The sequence below is a fragment of the Platalea leucorodia genome, assembly GCF_965183815.1.
Source record: "Platalea leucorodia genome assembly, chromosome: 5".
Classification (NCBI taxonomy): domain Eukaryota; kingdom Metazoa; phylum Chordata; class Aves; order Pelecaniformes; family Threskiornithidae; genus Platalea; species Platalea leucorodia.
In genome coordinates this window covers 45,244,457-45,267,230 of record NC_138827.1, presented here as the reverse complement: position 1 = coordinate 45,267,230, position 22,774 = coordinate 45,244,457, and the positions used below count along the sequence as shown (strand labels likewise).

The window sequence follows — 22,774 nt, the reverse complement described above, 5'->3', positions numbered from 1 at the left end:
AAAAAAAAACAAAAAAAAAAAAACACCTTCCATTCAGCATCTACATGGAGTAGGTTCCTTTACGACATAGCAGAGATTAGCCATTCTAAGGAGATGGATCCTAAAAATATTAGGTTATGTAAATTAATGCTTCAAAGCTACATGCTGCAACAAAAAAAGAGTATTGCAATGCAATTAGGGACAAGTTAACCAGAATATGTGTCTTTAATCAGTTTAACATGAGAGACGCTGAACTCTTGGCCCTTGTGTGTTTAGAGCCATCCAGAAGCCATCTACTTTGGTTTTTTGTCTATAAAAAATTTTGAATTTCCACTAATTAGGATGTCGGGCTGCTTTCATGACACATCAAACAAATATTTATTTCAGTCATTCAATGATGTCTCAGAATCACCCCAGATATTTCCCTCAGCCAACAATTTATCTTCCCCAGGCTTTGCCAATTTTTGCTTTTAGCTCATACAACCAGACAGCCGACTTTGCTTTAAACCCGCAGCTCCTCTGCTCCACAGTGCTTCCTTCTGCCACGCACTGCAAAGCCATCTCCCGCAGTGAAAAAGTTAAATGATATAAAATGCCTATGATGCAGTCAAAGGGAAATACCAGCGCCAGCACGCTGCATGCAAGCATTTTCTGCACATGGAACGCGTATTATTTTGAGAAAAAAAGGTTACATGCACAGAAGTCTTAATTTAATTAAGCATTTAAATACAGGGCTTTAGTCGCCTGAAGCCAACAAAAGAAAAGATAGTTTCTCTTCAAAGACAATCACAATCTTGTACATAAGGCCATGACAGAGGAAAAGAAGCAATCGTCCTTCTCTGTGTGTTAAAGGTCATAATAATAGTTGGACCAGCAGAGAAAGCAAAGACAAAAACTATTAGCAGAGATGATTCAGGGTAAGAAAAAGGTAAGTGGAGGGAAGCAGAAAGCAAGAAGCTATGCAGAGAAAGGCTCAGGAAACTCGCAAATTCTACATTTGAAAACGTACAAATTTACTGCAAATGTATTAAAACGAAAGAAAAAAAAAGTAAAGTTTAAGGCAAATATCGAAACTTTTTCAGGGATTCTTCTAGATGTCAAAGGTGTCAAATAACAACCTAACTAATCATGCTTTTATCAACATTGATAATTAATGTCCAATTAATAAATGTTCTTTTTTTGTTCTTCTAAGTACTGTAAGGTTTACTAAGTATTTAGGCTCTAATTTGCCCCTTGAAAATCTCGACCTTCTCTGCAAAGAGATCAAAACCTTGAGAGTCATAGCGAGAAAAATTTCAAACCAAATTATTTTGATTGCACTGAGTGCACTAAGTATGCTAAGAGCTAAGTATCCTCCCCGCTGTTCCAAGTCGAGACCATGTTGCTTCTATGTTATATTGAACTCAGTCCATGCTAATTTAGGCTATAACTACTCGTTTCAAAGACCTTTTTTTCTTTTTCTTCCTTTTCAGAACAATGCTGAAACAAACTACCAACTTAAAAGGAAAAACTTTGTGATGACTGAAAGGTCTATAACATTGGATATGCAAATTAACACTAAATATACTTTGTATATTCAGAAAAACTTTGTGAAATATTAGTTATTGCTTTAGTACATTTTCCCTGCACTGAAGAAATTGTCAAAAACAGTTTCGGTGCAAACCACCTGCAGTTAGCAACGCTGAGAACTGTAAACTCATCCTCCAATGCAACCTGGTTTTAACTCTTATTTCACTGTTTAATTGAAACAGCCATAACAAGATCAGATGCTTCTGAAAGAGCTTCCATCTAAAAACATGGAAACCCGTCCTGTGTTCTAATTACATCTATTTTTATTAGATTCAATGAAATATAAAAATCTTAAACTAAGTGCAAACCAACATTGCATTTCCACTACAACGAGAACATTTCTAAGGCTGGAGGGAAATGGGGGACACTAGCACCACCAGAACTTCACCAGTTAGTATGCAGAGTATGTGAATATACACTTAGCTTCAATTGCAGCTACTACCTTATGCTGTCACATGAAGCTTTATAGGTTCAGTATATATTCACTGCATCTAGCATTCTGTGCCCAACAATTACCTAATAATTTTGTCGTGTTTCATACAACTGTAGATGCTTTGTAAATCTTTTCATTTCAAGGAAGGAAGACTAGAAATATGAAGCAGCTAAGGAAGCGTCATCGAATATGTTTCCAAAGGAAAAAAAAGCATAGTGTTTTCTCACTCAGTAAAATCTAATTTTGTGTGTACGTGTCAGCCTAAGAGGAATGGGAAGGGAGGCAAAGTCTTGAGTGACTTTTCTGCAGCTACTTTGCATCCTCAAGGATATTTATTACACAAAACATTCACCACACTTGCTTTTACTTTTCAGCTTCTGTTTAGGATTCAATATACTATACTTACACCTTTGTGTTCCTTATGCTCCGCCACAGAGCTATTTACCACATCCACATATGTTTGACTCCTTTGGGCATTCCTGTAAAGCCAGTAGGGAATTTCTTACTTAAGCAAATCCTTTTAACGTAGCTAAATCTTCCATGAGTAGCTTTGAAAGTCTGCCCTGTAATACACTGACATAAAAGAGCATAGTAATAGTTGATTGACAGGCAGCTTGAAGGAAGTGAGAGAGAGAAAATATATAAACAATACTTTGCCAATTGTGGAGTAATAATAGTAACAAATAATAGTAAACATAAGCTTATTTCCCAGGAAAACCCATTTTCCACCCATTCTCTTCAGTTTTAAGCCATTTACTTTTAAACGCTCAGGACTAAATGAGTTTATGTTTTATTTTTAACACTCTCGCACAATATTTCCAGTAGGTGCATTCTTGGTATACGATGATAATCAAGTGCTTCATTTCAGACGCCTTTGTGTCAGACGCTTTTTCCATTTCCTTTAAAGAGTAAGCAGCGTGATGGTATTTGATAACCATTCACTGAAGCTGCTGCTTGAATTAAAAACAACAAAATTCATTTAAAGCTAAATGCCACCTGCTCTTCACAAGGCTATTCTTTGGGACGAGGAAACAACAGAAATAGGAAGAGGCTTTTCCAAACACAGCCCATCTCTTCTAGAGATGCAGGCGTACTCTTGCAAAAGGGAGGAACACATGAAGCAGACAGAGGCCTTGTCCCATGCTCCTTCTACTCTGGCAAATAAAGCTGGGCAGCTCTATGTTAGAAAAATAGTTGGAGAATCACCAGGTAGCACCAGGAGAAGAGTGCCCCTTTTTTTATCTCCCTGTAAATGCTCAATTTTAGAATTATCTTATGCAGCCACTAAAAATGAGCAGCCGAAAGAATAGCAGAATAATTGCATATACTTTCGCCTTGTTTCTGCAAATGTTCTTCCTCTTTGAAACCTAGGCGGCCTTTCTGATGTTCAAGACCTCTCTACATTTGGGGAAAAATTCAATGCCATGAACTGGCACAATCCAGGGGCAAAAGAGGCTCTTCTACAATGGAACTGCCACTGCCCCAGGGGGCTTGGGAGCATCATCAGGACACATGACTTGCAATACAGATTGAAAGCAGTAACACAACTCAGAGGTGGCACATCAAAAGAAGAAATGGCCGTAGCTTTAGCTCATGTTAAGTGTACCTGACTCTAGTTAATTCCATTATATTCCTAGGGACAATAAAGCTACTGAAGTTTAACCAGTATGGCTGGTTGACGAAATTCTAGAGATTTATCTGTTAAGACCACAAAAATTATTCCATGGGTTTGTTTTCCATAAGTAAATTGCTAAGCTGCCCTCAAACAGCAAAATTAAGATAAAATTACAGCCTTGTTTCCATTAAGCAATGTTAAACGCTCTTACTTCCTCCCCTTTTAGCAAAAATAGAATGCCTCATGCTAATAGATCTCACTGCTGAAAACGAGATCAAAGCAGCTGGGCAAAATAATGAGTTGAGAAACACATTCCCTTCTCCCAGGTCCCTTACGCAAGCCTATACACGGCTGTGATCCCAGCCCCCTCCCCCCCCCAGTTTCTATAAATAAGAAAGAATATATGTCTGTTAATACCTTGTATAAAGCACATTTCATTCAATCAATGCTTTTATCAATGGACAATCCCACAAGGTACAGAAATTTCAAAATTCTACATGGCACAACTCTTTTACTTACAAACTCTTTCTTACACTAACTACCAAATCTACTTTGCTCAAAATAGTTAAGACCTTGGGTCAAGGAGACAGTGGCATTAGCACTCAACAGAAAATGTGCTTCTCTACACTAAAATAGCCACTTAAGCAAGAATGTGGAAATGATTTATCTTGCAATGTTTGAAGTTGGATCTTCACCTCAGCTATGTCATGACTGCACAATCAGTCAGAGGAAGACTGTTACACTTTCATACAAAGAAAAGGATATTCAACTCTTCACTATGAGTATCTAACAAGTAATATTACCTTTCAGAAAATACGAAAAAGCATAAATATCAGCTAGTGGAAACATTCACATTTATAACATTGGACTTAGAGACCTTCAGTGTTCCAGTCCCCAAATATAAATCTGTGTTTAATAATAGAACAGTAATGCAATTTCATTGAAAGCTGTTTCATTTAAATAAAGCTGTATTTGTAATACTAAATATTGCAGTGCTATATTAGAGTAAGATAATCAGAAAAATATCAAACTGAAAACTTAAATTGAAGCTTATTAATACAGTCTTTTGAAATCCCCTTCCTTAAGAAATCAGTTAAGCTGCTAGTGTGAAAAATAAGTAGTTGTCATATAACTATGGGCACAAGTGCTTCTACTGGAACTGAGAAAGCTGCCAACTTGTGGAGATGTGGCTCCACAACCTATTTTGCCTCTATAACTTTTACCAATGTAGTGTCTAAATAAAACTCAACCATTGCACTCTTAAAGAATTAGAAAGTTCACGTTTCTCACATTTATAGACATTCTCTCAGCAAGAATACCAGAATTGGAAGTAATAATTGAGGAATTAGGGAATTTTAGCCAAAAAGTCTGTTAATTTTCCTTCTCTTGACCCGTCACAACTGTGCATGTCCTCAAAAACAGTGAAATTCAGATAGTCCTTAGTTGTCCAATATTTCAAGATTTCAGTCATTATTCAGAACAGTAGTAATATAGTAATTAAGATAGCATGATCATAGCCATATTTCTAACCTCTACATACAAAAGGCTGGGTACTATACAGTCTGCACTTGAATTGCAGTATTTCTGAGAACTCACAGTATTCTTTATTTTAATAATATAAATATGAAAAGAGAGGTCTATACATTATAAATGAGGATGGCATAGGATTTCTTCTTGTCAGAAGTGAAAAATCTGTGCATACATCAAGCAGCGATACTCAACTTTCAAAAGGTCAACTGCAAATGAAGCTCTCTGCCATTTCTTCACTTTTATATGAATTTAGCAAAAAGACAGTGGAATCAGTTAGAAAGAAGAGGCATTATAACTGAAATAATTATTTCCTAGCATACTATACATCACTACATATGTTTATGTCACTTACAATGATGGCACATATAAATTAAATTATTTGTGTTTATGTTTTGAAGAGAGTATCTAAAACCATAAATACTGCTTGTAAAGTGAGTATATCAGAGAAAGTACTAACGGCATGACATGGAGGGAGATGAATGCATGGGCCAGAGGCAACTCCATTCCAAAGGCATAGAAAATATGCCAGCAGACTTGACCTCCTGACCTGAAGTTCTAGATAGAGTACAACCAAAGAAACGGAACAATCAGCAATTAAACTAATGGAAAAAAAATGGAAAAACATGTTGACGATCAATTTAAATTGAGTTTGTCACAGAAGAACACTAGCCTTGTCCTATTCAGCACCCCCATGCACACCTGTGCCACGATAAGTATTTTGGTAGGCCGCAAAGGATGAAGAGTATGATTTATGTGAAAAATGAGCCGTCTTTTTTTGCTGGAGAGAACAAGCAACCAAGGACTGCAGAAGGTAGGCTGGCTTCCTTCAGCAGAAGTGCCACCTTAGACTATTCAAACTGCAGCCTCAGAACGCAAGACCACCGACAGTACAAAAGCCTAAATAAAATCCCTCACACTGTTACTTCTTTCATCACAAAAAAGGTGGAATAAAAAATACCATTTCCTATGAAGCTTATCTACAGTACTCTTACACTCTGCACCAGTCAATAAGACAGTGCTTATGACAGACTGAAAAGTGCATATGTGATTGTATGTGATGCACTGCTTTAGCTTAAAATAACATTTTAAATCAAACTAAACTATAATATCTTTCCTGTGCTCAATCTGCAACATGAGAAGGTTATTACCATTTAGCTTAAAATAGGTAACTCCTCAACTTAAGCTAAGTTTATTTGGTTTAACTCAAAATAACAGTTTGTGGAAGTTTTATTAAAATAGTTAAAAAATACATTTTAAAACCAGTTGACATGATCATCATCTTTATTCAGTGAGAAGACTGTGCAAGCATTTAATTCATCATCTGGGCAGTTAAAGTTACACTTCTCAAAACTATTGTTCAGTATTGCCTGCAGTTTCAGAATGGTTCATCAATGCAATACTACCAATTTAACATGCAAACCTAAACTAATTTCTGGCTGCAGGTACTACTAGAAAGGAAAGGTGCCTTTCATACATAACCTCCTTACAGCTCCAATTATTTAAAAAAAGGCTGGGGGGAATTAGTTTCGTATGTACTTTATATACAGATGTTTAGAAAAGTCAAATGTTTACTAGAATGAAATATCCTGCTAAAATTCTGCATTGCAAATGAAAAAAAAAATGGATTTGGAGGGGCAACAGAACCAGCAAGTCACATCCTTCTAGGACTTTCATATATGTAACAACACAACTTGCTTATACTGCAGCTCATTCGATTAAATAGCCTTCAAAAGGAGTAGATGTCTGATGGATTATTGTATTATAACTAGATAATTTGCAGCACTAGCTCATCTATAGGAATATGGAACTTGCAACATCAGATAAACTAGCTATTGTAGCTGGTCACATAACTTGCCCGAGGCAATGCAATTCCTGATGCTTCCACGGGAGTTGTAAAAAGTCCAGTCAATCTTCATTGCCTTAAATATTATTTCAATGGATATACTATACTATAATTAATAGTGTATAGTCTGCCTTCTAAAATGTTATCCCAAAACCTTTCAAGATCTTGTTGTCAGTAGCTTGTGATTGCAAAGCTGATCACTCAGGCTGACATTTTCATCAACCATATTTGACACTGTCAGATTCTTTCTGTGCACACTTGCACATGAAAATAAATACATACAGTGTTTATTCAGAAAGCCCTGCTCACTTCTAAGAAGAATGCTAATGAAAAATACATTGTCTTAACTATGGGGAAAAAAAAAAAAAGGGAAAAAAAAAAAAAAGGCTTTTTCTTTGGAAATCTCTGGTATTCCCAAAGACAACTGAGTTTCAAAAGGAGTGTATCCTTTGTGTCAGGCGTACACTGCTGCTTATTTTCAAGAAAATCTACCTAAATTCATCCACGTAATATGAATTTCTGAGAAACTGTAGTTGGCCCTGTTCCTCCAGTATGCTAGAATACATGCCTCCTGCCCTGCCAAGAGGGGTAAAACCAAACTATCCATGTAAAGGCCAGTTACAGCAGCTCTATATCGTGACAGCAGTAAGACATACAAGTTGCAAACAAATATCAATCCTCTGTGTCTCATGCAGAAGAAATCTATACACAGACAAAAGGAAATAGCACAGAGGGACAAGGAGTCTGGTGAAACTGGAACAGGAGGGAAGAACAGAATGTGTAGCTGGATGCAGAAACTGGTCAGGCAAGGAACGCAGGAACAGAAATAACAAGATTAGGACAGAAGAAGGGTACACATAAAAGACGACGGACTTAGCAAAGTGGGAGCCAAGAGAGGCAAAGACTTGTAGAGCAGGGAGATCTGAATGAGACAAGTGTGGTATTTGCTTACTGAGTTAAGAACTGCACTAAAAGAAGCAGGACTGGAACAAGGTAAAAGGAACAAGGGTCAAGTCCGAGATAACAAGAGTCTGTCTGCTGGAGTTCCTATTTCCTGGTGCACAATAAAGATCAAAATAATTAAGTACACCATTATTAAGATAGCAGCATCTACCCGTGAAAACAACTCACAAAGATGTTTTCTCCACTGGTCCTGTTCCACGGAGGGTGACAACCAGCTACTATCATCAGTTACTCTGCTAGCTCAAATGACAATGGTCCTTGTCATCCAAGGGCTTCAGACCTGCTGCTGAACGAGAACATCATCAACAGAAAATCCACCTTGTGGCATTTTGCCTGTTTTCTCAGCTTGCCATCTTAAAAAAAAAAAAAAAAAAAAAAAGACAGGAAAAACATATACAGAAAAACTGTGCAAGAATATCAAGATTACACTTGAAGCCATAAATTTGTCCTGAGGCTAGTTGCTAAATATTTTCTGACAAACTCCCTAAATTCAGTAACTACAGACTGACACATATGAATAAAGGGCTGGCTTCCATGTTATTAGAGCAAAAAGTTTCATAAAAATCAATAATCACAGTGTTCAGCAATAATATGGCTTTGCATCTCAAAGAGGATAGTATCCTCTAACACTTTAGTGGAACATTAGTCCAGTACCCACCCTTTAAAAAAATATAACATCTTTCTATTGCAACACCTCAGAGAAACAGGGATTTTCACAGAAATTTTTAGTGCATTTACATTATGTATACTTGACAAACTAAGTACATGCGGAGTATGCACTGAAGAGGGTTTAAAGGCATGAAAAATATATCTGTAAGCATAAACCAACAAAGACTTACTGTTTATAGAAGCCAGAAAAGTTGAAGATGGAAATATTGAGTTAGTCCAAACAACACCCACTGATAAAACCCAAGGACTGTGATGAAATCAAGTCTAACAAACAAAAGAAGTATAGGGCACAGAAATGAAAGGCCTATAGCTAGTATGGCAGAAAAATGCTGACCTCAGTTAAAAGCCATTACTTAAAACTAGTCCTACAATAGGTGTCCAAAAAGTACGAAACTTCCCATTATCATTGATAACTCTATCACCACATGGAAACCCAGGATTCACTGCAACATAATTTAGCATTACTGCCCTGATCCTGAGAAACAGCCAGACCAGATCCACCGAAGAAGACCTAAATCACATTGCTGTAATATCCAGCTTTGATTAAGCCTTGAAAAACATCTGGAATACAAAACTTATGTTCCTGCTGTCATCCATTCACTACATACATTTTAAATCCCCATCCTTTTGAATCATTTTTTTCTTTCTGTTTCAAAAAAAAAAAAAAAAAATCTGGCTCAACCAGTCAAGACAATCTTTTGCAACAACCAAGCCCGTGACCAGAACAACAGCTAACAGCAATGCCTGAAACAGCCTAATGCTGTTACAACTTATCAACAGACTGATAAGATAATGCTTTGTGCCTGCCTTTCTCCAGCAGAAAGATTTCAAGTTAAAGTCTGAACCAAAACCAGAAGCTGCATTCTCCCTGCTTTGCTTTTTTCTTTTCCCCTGCATGAGCTCTGAACAAGAGCAGCTTCAAGCCAGGCCATATAGGCTAACTTTGGGGGAGAAGAGGAAAAAAGCAATTACCATCTCCCAAATCACAAAAATGAGTGTCAGCTAGATGTTTCCTTATGGTAAGCTTCTACAGTTAACAAGAAAGGAAAGAAGGAAAGTTAGTAAAATATAAACAAGCAAATAGGATTTTATTTCAAAATGCTTTCAATGTCTTTTCTTCTTAATCTTTACTAAAAGACTGAGGAAGACTTGTCATGGAAAATGCCTGCAATTTAAAGCAGACTCAAACGTCCAAGCTAGACATCTGAAACAACATTTAACTGCTTAACACTGCATAGTGATAGGATTCCCAACGTCTCTTGAATTCTCTAGTTCATTTGTTCCATTAAACAATGCACTTTCAGACTCCCCATTGTACTACTTCCTAGAGACAAATACTGTCTCCTCAGCATAAAATCTGTTGTTGCTGTTTGGCACAGAGCAATGATCAAACAAAACTATAGAGAATCACAGAATTGTTGATGTTGGAAAGGCCCTCCTGAGGTCATCTTGTCCAAATCCTCTACCCAAACCAGGTCAGCTAGAGCAGGCTGTCCAGGACCATGTCCAGTCAGGCTTTAAATACCTCTACAGATGGAGACTCCACAACCTTTCTGGCAACTTATTCCTGTGTTTGACAACCCTCTCAGTAAAAAAGTGTCTTCTTGTGCTCAGATGGAATTTTATGTGTTTTAATTTGTGCCCATTGCCTCTTGTCCTGTCAGTGGGCACTACTGCAAAGAGTCTGGCTCCCTCGTCTTCATTCTTTCCTATTAGGCATTTGTACACATTCATGAGATCCCCCTGAGCCTTGTCTTCTCCACGCTGAACACTCCCAGCTCTCTCGGCCTCTCCTAATATGAAAGAGACCCCACGCCCTTAATCATCTTTGTGGCACGGCGCTCGACTCATTCCAGTAAGTCTGTCTGTCTCTTGTACTGTGGAGCCCAGGATGCGGCCTCACCAGTCCTAAGTAGATTAGAAGGACACCTTCCTCGACCACTGGTAATGCTCCTCCTGATGCATCCCAGGATACTGTTAGCCTTTTTTGCCACGAGGGCACATTGCTGGCTCTTGGTCAGCTTGTTGTCCACCAGGACCCCAAGTCCTTCCCAGCAAAGTTGCTTTCCAGCTAGCTGGCCCCCAGCGTGTACTGATGCATAGGGTTATTCTTCCCCAGACACAGGACTGAGCGTTTCACTTTGCTAAACTTCATGAGATTCCTGTCAGCCCACTTCTTCAGCCTGCTAAATGCCAGGTATGGCAGCTTGCAGTTTTTGTTTCATATTATCATGTTAAGGTAAAAAAGTAGAAATCACTGTTTTACCATAACTTTGCTAGCATGTGCAGAAACTGCATAGCACTTGATCTTCGCTAAGAATTTACCTCATTCCTTGGCACACTTTTCCCCTGGAAAAAATAAAATCATTGTTTCCACTTTCCATCTGCCAGAGAATTTGTCAAATTAGTCAGGTTCTAGCTTATAAAGCAAGCTTTAAGGGTAAGTCTTTTTGTTTGTAGAGGAGAACAAGTTAATTAAATCTTTCTAAAATCATTAATGCACTGTTCCACATATCTTTTGATCTTTGCATATTAAAGCCACTTCTCACTGTACATCAGATCTGTTTATACATTATTAGCATATTGTTTTCCTGGAATATGTTTTAAGGACTTATAATACTATATGGTAACTGCTGTTTCACTCTTTCAGTTTACATAGCTCTGAAATAACATGTGCATACTCTAAACTTACCTTTACTTTTTTCTTTTTTGTTTTGTTTTGTTTTGTTTTTTAAACAGACATCCTTTTGAAGAAGCATATTCTCAAAGAGGCACACTCCCAATCAAAGTCCCTGATTCAGGTGCTCACCCGGGCTGTGGCCTTATGGGAGTAGCATCCGTCATCGAGGAAGCAACCTCCTCTTCAAGAGGACATGTAGTCAGGTCCTTGGCTAAAAAAAAAAAAAAAAACACCAACAAAAAAATACACTTAAAAAAACAAGTCCAACAACTTATTTCCTCTCTTTACTCCTTTACACGATAAAAACAAAACAAAACATTATCTGATCATAGAGAACCAGGTCTATAGATATGACTTCTTACAAAAAAGAACAAATCTCCATTCATTACCTTCACTGCACACTTCAGAGTTTGCTCTGCTACACAGGCCTCTCCTCTACAAGAGACAGCACAATTCAGATCGACATTGCGGAAACCTTGAGAAAGTCCTAAACTAGCAGGTAGTGCCATTATTTAAGAATGACAGATGATTCTCTATGGTCAAAGAAAATTGCTGAGCACTGCAATTCAAAAACCTCTGCTAAAGTTGGATGGAGCAACAGGGTCTCCCCGTTAGGAAACAGCCACAACATTTATGTGCTTTCTGCAAAATGCTTTGCTTTTTTATACAGGCCACCAAGAAATTTGAGCCTTCCCATATTTCAACACAGTGCATTAGAAGCCTGCAGACACACATAAAAGTAAGTGGAAAATGAATGACATGAAGATTTGTGATTTTTCTAGATTCAAAATTATAAGAAGCTACTGGTAATTTTGCATGCCTCACTGCTGCGTATCCAAAAATCAAAACAGACTGTTACAGAGTATCTTAAGAAACCAGAAGGTCCTTTACCAATCATATAGCCCCTCTACTTTCCTTCTTTTCCCAACTCCTTGCCACATATCATTCCTGTAACAATATCTAGATTGAGAAAGAACTCCATGTTATTTCCAGATTTTGCAAACTGACAATTTACAATACATTTCCTAATCTTTTGATTTTGTTCACTGATGGGAGAAGGGGGATCCTCTGTTTTATTTGTGTCCTTTCTGGTGGAGAAATAATAAAAAAAAAAAAAAAAAAAACCAAGCCCAAAACAAAAAACCAGCTCTTTGAGAAGCTTGTGTCAGCTCCATTGTCAAGACAAAGGTCACTGCATTCCTATTCATGATGACCTACAACTGTACCCATTTACAGACTTCATTATGCTATATTAGAGGGACCTCTTTCTCAGAGGTTTTAATTTAGCTTCATTGTGAGAAGAACAAAACATGCAAGCATCAGAATACAGTGTTAAAAATAGTAAAAACTGATGCTTTTACCTACTAGCAGTCTTATTCCATTTGCCATCCACTCTTAAGATGACGTGTAAAGTATAATTTCCAGAACCATGTTAAAATATGAAACTACTTTGACTCTAAAGTGCCTCTCTAAACTCCAAAATAAATGATCAAATTTAGTGTACCTACAAAAAAATGATTGCAATTTCTCAAAAAATCCAAGTTCCAACACCTCAAGATGAGTAATCAGTTTAACCCTTGTCTCCCCAGACTACTATTAAACAACTATTGTAGAAGTAAACCTGGAAAGAAGTTTTAATTAAGAACACTCAGGAAATAAACTTTTAAATCATCTACACATTTCATACAGACTTAACTCTGCACTAAGATCACCAAGCGTACATGTTTAGTTACAGGGTTTGATGGACCAAGTACATGAACTGCTTCGTGATATAATTTGACCTAGCTTTCTAAGGTTGATAAATTCCTTAAGCTAAACAGGTTGAATATTTTCAGCGACACATCTCCACTGATTACTGTTGAATAACCCTCTGGACTAAAGCTGGCCAGACCTGAGATAGCAGAATTTTGGCACAGGTATCTGCATTTGAGTTTCGCAAAGCAGATCAGTACTTGGAAATGGCAGGTCTTCAAAGAAACCTAGGTGTTCTAAGAAACAGAACTTGCTGTGCCGTGCCTCACACTTCCAGACCATTGACCACAGCCCAGCTGCAAAAGGAAGGCCATGTTCTCTCTACCGAGGTTGCGTGATTGCCTACTGCCCCTTAAGACACGATGGGGCCATGAGCTTCTATGAGTAAATGTGTTATCACCAACCTGACCAAACACCAAGCAGATAGCTAACAGAATATAAATCTTCAGCTGCATAAACTAATCCTTATTAGTCTCATTTTCCAGTATTACCAAGCACTTTCTAAGATAATATTTTTCATTCTAGAGATCCATTTTGTTTAATAGATAAGAAGATCCATAGGCATATTTTACTCACCATAATATAAAGCACCTCACCAAAACATCCAAGATGCTTTATTACACATCTATATATTTCCCCATTACAGGAAAGCAAATTAAAGTGATTCTAAACCTCATCACATGTGGAGTTGCATATTGCATATGGATTTCTTTGTAAATTCTACTCTCCAAAATAGGTCTCAGCCTGGTTTTATTCCCACTCATCTCAGAATATAAGAGCGTCCAAAAAACCTCCCACCTGTGAGATTTTTTTTTTTTCCCCTCCAGAAAAAAAATATTCAGAATCTTTGAGCAGACTGAACCATCCTTACCATCATCAATATAATTTCTGGCCATATGCCAACACCCGCACACATCATGTCCCAGTCAAGACTCAAACCTCCTATCCCCTGGGAACATAGTAGAAGCAGACAGAGAAGTACACACTATAAGGAGAAATTGTGAGATTAAAAACAACCAGTCTTTTGGCCTTTGAGAAAAATCAAAATTAAACCTCTTTTGCCAACAACACAAAGTAAAGTTTCCTTCTGAACAAGAACACAGGAATATTCTGAATGGTAATAACCTAGCTTGAGATAAAGCAGGTTTTAGCATCAAAGGTGGCCCATGTGCTACTACACAGTATCTGATGCTTGCTGCAGATCCTTCATAATAACCATTATACACCTCATTAGTTCACAGAGTGTTTTGATATAAAAGATGATTTAAAATACATTTTAAGGCAAGATAAAGTATATTAAAATAATAAAAGAAATATATTCTTAAATTAGTTCTTAATGCTTTCTTCATTTTGAGTTTGGCTAGATAATATTTTATCAAATTTCAGACCAAGTCCCCAGGTACACAGGCAGTTTTCTAGTGTAGCATCATACCATTACTTAGGACAGCCTTGGGTTCAAAATTACCAAGTTCACTGCAAATTTAATAAAAACAAAATATTGAAAAGTATCAATATGAAAATATAGTAGTATGCTATATACAAAAATTTACATTACTATAAAGATTATGAATCAAGCATTATAAGTTTAAAAAAAAACCCGCCAGAACTAAATCTTCTTTTAATCCTCAATTCACCCCATCTTGTATGTGCATTATGACAGACCGATTACATGATGACACAGTATTTTTTCCAAGCAACACTGCCTTGCTGCTTGTATCCACAATGAATAGGATGACAACACTCAGAGAATGAAGCGGGACTATGCTTAATGAGGCTGCTATCTGCAGAACCTCATTTCACTTCTTGCAGATGCCAGATTTACAGTGAACAGAAGAAAAGGGAGAGACAACCTAGTGATTGAGGCTCCTGAATGTCACCTTAGAGAATTAAATTACCCCATGACTCTACCCCACAGCATCTGCTTGGTTCTAGACAATCAGCTATTCCACATTTACTAAGTCGGTAACCCACACAGACACAGTTTGAAACAGCAGGGGTCTTATACCAAGGAACTCAACTTCAATCCGTGTCAAAGATGAAATTCCAGTACCTATCCCTCCAGGTCACTGGTACCAAAATGGAACTGGCCATCCAAAAGTAAATTTATACCATTAGTATCTATAAAACCCATAAGATTAGAATATCAGTATAAGGATATGAAAAAATAAATTTATTTTCTTTTGCAGTGTAGCCAGATATTACTGTCTGTGAGAAAACAAACAATGCTGAAATAAATCTGGGTTTTAACTGCAAGTGAAAAAGGAGACACAAGAAACATGTTTAGAACAACATGGATAACAAAGCATATCATAGCTGTTCATTTGCTAAACAGGGTATATATCCTGTGTTACAAATGCTGTGCACAATACTGTACCTTATTTTCTTAAGTGTTTGTAAAAAAAAAAAAAAAACAAACAAAAAAAAACAACATAAAAATCACCTCAGAATATTAAAAGTGAAGACTCTACAGTTTATATAAGAAGCCAGAAAAGAAATTCCAGTCTGAGAATATGCAACATATGCCCCCATACAGGACACATTAAAAGAAACTGCCACTTGGACTAACATATCAAACAATTGTAATAGCCCAATCTGTTATCCTGGAGGGGTCATCTTTGGAGATATAGCCACCAAACATTCAAGTCCCTGAATGTAAAAGACTCTTAATTGATTATTATCAGGTTTTCAAGAACAGCGATTCAACAAGGGACACCCATCAACCTAGTCTAAAGTCCTAGCTCCAATATAGGATGTTGCTAGTTTGGGGGGGGGATGATTCTGATCTGTTTTTAAAGAAGCATGGGATGAAAAGACCAGTGGAACAAGAAAGTTTTCTTCCTTAATCTTATTTTAGGAAGTACATGAGCAATTTTTGCAGAAGTTTCCCAGAGAAAGATAGTGTGTGGAGTGTGAGACAGACAAAGCCTGGAAAATTCCAGTCCAAATGGTTAAAGCTGGTAGTCAGCAGGGGCTGAAAACAGAATCTTCCATTTTAAAGTGGCGTGACTCTCTTCAACACATACAATAAAAAACAGGGAGGTAGTAACTTATACATTCTCACACATATCTTCTCAGGGATAACAAACATTTCCACAGTCACAAGGACAACTTCACATGAACAACACTGATTTCTAGTTGGTGGGAAAAAAAAGCAGAAGCATCGTTCAGACAAATATATTGTTTTCATGCATATAATACTGGGGGGCAGAACCAAACAACTGAAACAACCAAAAACCACTAACTGAATACACTGAATTATTCCACTATCTTCTCAAGGTCTCCATGAGGCATCAGACAGCTTTTCTTCATCAGTAGTCCGTAAACCTGAAATTGTGATCTCCCTTTGCACCATCACATTTTCACAATTTTTTTTCATCCCTCTTTCATTTCACCAATTTCTTACTCTGAAATTTTCTAAGTCTATGTCCAATTTAAATAATTCAGGAACTGCTACAAATTTTAGCTAGCTCTTCTAAATCATCTGCAGGCAGGTCAGACATGCACTTTTAGTGGCCCAGAGCTTACAGACACATTCACAATTCAGGGTACCATAACATGTTTGTTCCAAAGCAAAAACACGTTACGTGAGCTACTATAATAAGAAGCATAACAGTTTATGTGCAATTTTCTATCATCACATACATCAATTCTTCTTTACACTCTTGTTAGTGGTAGGAAACACGTTATCGTTCCCCTCCCATAATTCCTTTAAAAACAACAAGAAATGAAACCAGGAACTAAAGCGGAAAAAAATTTCAAGGACCATTTTGCTTTCCTTTTTCCTTCTCTCACTGCCACATACAAACGTACAAAATTCCAATAATTTCCCCCTCAGATTTTCTGAAATGATTCCTAGCAATGTTCTGAATATTAAACATTTAACATATTTCATATCTACTTTGGAAGGTTTTCGTCCTCACTTGCTTTTCAGCATTCCAACGATTTTCCTCTTGTCCGTGTCATTGCCTTGATTCAAACTGCTGTCTTCTGTTCTTCAATACTCTACTTTTCAACTACTTTGAGATTTCGGCACTGCTACTCTTACATTCACATGCAAAGCTGAAGAAAAATACAGATTAAGGAAACCCACAAACTGTCATCAGATACCTAAAAAGCTTTCAAATATTTTGCTATAACACTATTTTTACTACGCTTTCCTTATAATGCAGAAGTTATAGCAGGGGAAAAAAACAAACAAACAAACAAACAAACCAACCAAACCTAAAAAGCAAACACCAAACCAAAAACCAGGTAGAGGACTTTCTAAAATCTTTACTTTGAACAAAATTGTATTATATATGTGTCATTCTGGATTTCCAGCAATTACAAAATACCTTTGAAGTTAACAATATGCAATTTATATATTTTTAACCAAATTCATATATAAAAAGACACAGATTTTAAAAGATGAGGTTGTATGAATGGTTTAACTTAACTTAGTTTTTGCCTTGGAAGCTAAAGGTATGAGATAAGAGCCCTGATTTCTAAAATAGTGCATTCAGACTATCTGACCCAAAAAGAAACTGAAAGAAGAAAAGAAGCTCAAAACATGCCAGTAAGGTATATTGTTCCTTCTCAAAATTTAATCTCACAATGTTTCCTTAAAAGGTCCTCAAAAGTGTGACCGGATAATAGAAGTGATATCTTTATGATTTTGTGAATAATGGGTTTTATTAGTATTAATTTAAACCAAACAGCCAGAACAATACATATGCAACTTCTACTACACACAATATAAAGAATGTAAATTATAACCTCTGTAAAACAAAAGAAAAGGTACTGAAAAAGCCAACACAGCTGTTATGGACTATTCCATCCCTGGTAACAGGCTGGGTCCTGTGTTTAGAGAACAGTTGTTGTTTGCTTATTTAAACTGAAATAGGGTGAAATACATAATCAAGTATAAAGAAAAAGTTAATGGAGTTACATGGATTCTATGAGAACAAACTCTAGATTAGTAAGAAAAAAAAAAAAAGATAATTCACCTAGCAAGAGATTACAAGTGGGCTCAGGTTTCAATTTTTAGTGGTCAGGGACAACGGGAGAAATTACCCAGGATTTTTGTAACAATTCGTTTAATAATACACCACTTTCATAACAGAAGTGTTTTACACTTGCACAATGTTAATAACTTTATTATACATGGAAGCCTGTAATAGGCTGATTACACAATAAGACTGCAAACAACCACTGGTACTTTCCTGACACCAGAAAAGTACATAAGACTGAAACATCACCAAGAGTACATAAAAAACCATCAGCATAAACATCACCAAAATTACATTAAAAAAACTAATCAAAAAATACATTTTCAAAAAGTGGTTTAGAGCAGTGCCACTGCCTTTCAGCAGCTTTGAATGGCCACCAGTATTTCTAGCAGGTTTCCGTGGCTCCACAGGCATTAATCAGGATTCACATATAATAAATAATGTACCACAAAATATACATAAAGTAAGGCAATAATTCCAAAGAAAAGTTCTGTTGATATTAACAAGCCACTCAAGTTCTACTTTCGTAGTTGATGTCATCACCAGAAACCTTTGATGGAATTGCAGCCTTAGGCCCTAAAAGCCTGCAATGATGAACTGCTGCAAACCCCTATATCCGTAAAGAGCTCCAGTGACACCACTGGTACACTGCTGGGCACAGGGGTCCGTGTTAGCTGATCCTGATGCAGGATAGGGGCCTTAGTATGTACAATTGGGAGTATATTATTTCTTATCGTACATGGAAACCTTGACGTAATTCTAAAACGTGGGTGTTTATTGTTCAAAATCTGATGTCGTAAGACATCAGAAAGTACATAGTAAGATACGCACTTTCTGGAATGTAAATCTTTTTAAATGCTAGCTATTAAGTTGGGGTGAGAGAGAGTGAGTAGGGAAGAAGGGGACGAAAAGGTGTAAATTAAAGGGGGAAAAAACCCAAGATCAAATCCAGAGGACTTGGGAGCACAACAAAAGAGAGGGCACCTTATACACTAAAAGAACATGGAAAAGGGGAAGAGCAGGAGACCAACTTTTTTGAACCATGTATAATAAATAATGTATCCCATAAGCATATCTGGATTATGACTGTAGTTTCAAGTTGGGGTTCCAATGACATGAACCAGACGCACACATTTTGTTCTCACGGTTTGTGTCAACAGAATCTCTTTACGGAATTACAGTCTTACACAGGAGTTCTGGGGACATTATTGTTTATATTAAAGCTACCATTCTGGGCTCTTCGTATAGACCCGAGAATATTTGCTCCACCTGCCTGGAATGAGCGTTACCTGGAAGAACAGGAGTACTTTAAAAACAAGGAGATTTAGGTAGCAAAATTCTTTCAGATCAGCCCAGACATAAGAGACAGCAATTTGAAATGTCATAGATCCCTTCCTCAAAAAGCTGAGATATATTTGTCACTATCTGTAAATTGGAAGTTCCAATACACTGGTGGTGCATAGAATTCCCATGCTTCGTTACGCTTTCCTGAGAGTAAAGCAATTAGAATAAACCTTAGTCCTAGGAACAAAGTTAATTTTTTGCATTTTAAGCTTTTGGGCTATTCCCTGACAATCTATATAATGTAAATTTGATTGCTAAACATTGTCACTTGAACAAAAACACTATTTTAATCTATTGATTTTTGATTAAAAACCATAATAAACAGATCTAAAAAAATAACACTAACAAAATAAACTAAATATGAAAAGTTGCATTGAAAGGGCATGTTACATTATTCTTAATAGGACCGTGTAGAAACATTCCAATGGCAGTGTTGTCAAAGTAAAACAAAATTACATTAAAAAGACCCCACAGCCTGGTCACAGTCAGGACCTTACCTGTAACTCTGGCTAGTTGGGGTTTTTACTCGTGTACTACATGGCTCGCTTACATCAGACATCATATTTGTATACCCTGAGAAATCTGACACTGAAGTCCTTACTCTATGGTCCACTTCTCCATTAGAGTTAGTGATAAAAGTCATTGGCACCCTGCTGCCCGACTTAAACTGAGAACCAAACGCTTGTGCAAAGTTCTCGATCTGGTAGGTTGCTCTAGGCTCTATGTCCTTCTGAGGATCTATCTGGCTAGTTAACTCCTGAGACGGGATCTGAAAGCTCGTTGAGGATTCTAAGTTTTTCTGTTCCTTCTGGCCAGTCAGTTTCTGAGATGTCGACTGGTAGTTAGATGAAGTCTCTAAGTTTTTCTGCGGATCAATGAGATCATCCAGCTCTTGAGAAGGAGTCAACTGTTGATGCGTAGCCTCCAAAGCAGACAAGTAAAAGCCTGGCTGAGATCCAAGCAACATCCCAAACGGAGGTTTTGGCAACGCAGTTGGCAATACTGAGGTAACGGATTGGCTGAAGCCACACTCAAGTGGAGATGTAGTGTATATCTGTTTGTCTTGAAACAGAGTGTGGTTATGGAGAGTTGAAGACAAGCTAACAAATTGGAAACTGGGTCCAAAAGCAAAACCAGTGCTATTGGTTGTTCTTTCGAAGGCTTGTTGGAGGTATTTGGAGTATTCTTGCAACATGCTCGCCTTATCGTTGGAAACTGTTTGAGAGTTAGGGCTCAAGTTTTCTTCCTGAACCATCTCTGAATGTTCTCCTGAGGCGTGCAAGTCCACACGCTGTTCAGTTATACTGAACGGATCTTCTTTCTGGCCTTCTGATTTGTGAGAGTACTGGTCCAAAAGGCTCTGTAAGACTTCATCAGGAATACCAGACTTGTCGTGGCAAGACTTTATTTCACTATTTAAAGATGCTGAATCGATAAGAGATAATGGAGCTTCGTTATCCATAACACTAACACCTGCTGACTGGATGACGGACTGCTGGGAAGTCATGTGTCCGACATTAATTGAAAAGGCACTGTTACTGCTTGCAGTTTGTAAGTATCTTCTTTTCTTTGAAAACTGCATGGCATCATCGTAATTGCTACTTATTTGACCTGGTTTACCACCTGTACTTTGGAGAAGGCCAATAGTTTCTACACCGGTATTGGCTACTAGGCCTAGAGAGCCACTCTGTTTCCCAGACAGTGGTTTTTGCCCCAGAATATCTGGCAGCGGCGATACAAAATTAAGGTAATTTTTGTCTGCCTGTTTTCTGCTTCCTTTTTTCAAGATCAATTTTGGCACCTTTTTCTGAAGTTCTTCTACGCCCGTGCCAACTAGACCGCCACTGGAAGACACAATAGGAATATCAACTGCATAATTTGGCATGGCCACATTACTTGTAACTTGAGATTCAGTTACTTTGCTGCTACACTTATTTCCTTTGTTTTCAGTGGATATACTTTTTGTTTTACTTTTTCTCCTTGAGGAACTTGTATTTCCCTGAGACAACGCAGCCAAGCTACCCATGTTATTTGATGATCCGGGCTCCATTCCAGCACCTGCTTTACCTATGGCTTCACCACATGTTCTTCTGTGCTTCAACAGTCTATCAGTCCTTGAAAAATACTGCTGACAAGTGTCACATTTGTATGGCTTTTCTCCGCTATGCGTCCTCTTGTGTCTTTCCATGTGGTACTTCTGGATGAACTTCATACTACACTGGTCGCACCCAAAAGGCTTCTCCCTACTGTGGATCTTCTCGTGCCGCTGCAGCAAGTACTTCTGGATGAAACCCATGCTGCACTGGCTGCACTGGAAAGGCCTCTCCCCCGTGTGAATGAGCACATGTCTGCGCAAGTGATAGGAGCTCCTGAAGGCAGCGCTGCAGTGTTCGCAGACGTGAGGTTTCTGACTGGGGGACGCAATGGCACCTTCCGCATCTCCCACCAGGGGGGGTTTGGATGAAGCGCTTGGCTTCCGCTTGGCTTTGATTCCCTGAGTTTCTGGCTTTGGCCTCTTTGCCTTCTTGACCTGGGCATCGTGCTTTGGCTCACCCGAGCTCCCAGGGGCGCCCTCGCCTCTGCCACTCAGTAACAGGTCTCGGTGGGGATGCTGGTGCAGGTGGTGAAGAAGGCTGAGGTCCTGAATCACGCTCTGGCCGGTTCCTTCCCCACTGCTGCTCCCCAGGCCGGGGGGCCTCTCCTCCCCCGCGCCCCCGAAGAGCCCCCCGTAGTGGTGATGGTGCTGCGGCTGCTGCTGCTCCTCCTCCTCCTGCTCGCTGGGCTTCTCTTGCTTGATGCTCACGAGGGACTGCAGAAAGCCCCAGGGGCTCCTCTGCGAGGAGGAGGGAGCGGAGGGGAAAGCCCCCGCCGGCTCCTTCTTGAAAGTCATGTCCTGAGGGGGAGGAGGCGCCGGGGGCTCGGCCGCCGCCGTGGAGGAAGCGGCGGCGGAGGCCGGAGGTAACACGCACTGCGGGGGGTGCTGGGCCGCCGGGGGGGGCGCGGCCGCCCGGGTGAAGCTGGTGACCGGGGGCAGGCGGTGGTTGAACATAACCATGCCGGGGGGGAAGGTGGGCTCCATGGCCGCCGCCCTCTTGCTGCCGCCGCCGCCGAGGAAGCCGCTGCCGAGTTTCATCCCCCGGGAAGGCGGGCCGGAGAGGAGGCGCGGCCCAGAGGGGCTGCGGGACCCGCCGCCCGCCCGCCGGACACCGCTCGCTGCCTCGCTGGCGGGCGCCCCGCTCAGCGGCTGGCTCCCGCGGCGGCCCGGCAGCCGCCGCCCGGGCGCATCGCCGCCGCCACCCCCACCCGCGCCGACGGGCGGCCCCCGGCCCGGGCTGCACTTACGGCTCCCGCCGCCGCCGCCGCCTCCAGTTAAAAATAACGCCGCGTCCGCTCCACAATGGAATTAGCA

At 39.1% G+C, this 22,774-nt stretch overlaps 1 protein-coding gene across 1 annotated transcript; it reads right to left on the bottom strand.

Annotated features, from left to right (window-relative positions):
• Positions 1-19,858: 19,858 nt before the first annotated feature.
• On the bottom strand, positions 19,859-22,530 carry ZNF281 (zinc finger protein 281; the record flags this gene model as incomplete). Its single annotated transcript, XM_082313969.1, has 1 exon — positions 19,859-22,530. Exon 1 carries the CDS (start codon positions 22,496-22,498, stop codon positions 19,859-19,861), a length of 2,640 nt encoding a protein of 879 aa, XP_082170095.1. The 5' UTR covers positions 22,499-22,530.
• Positions 22,531-22,774: the final 244 nt, after the last annotated feature.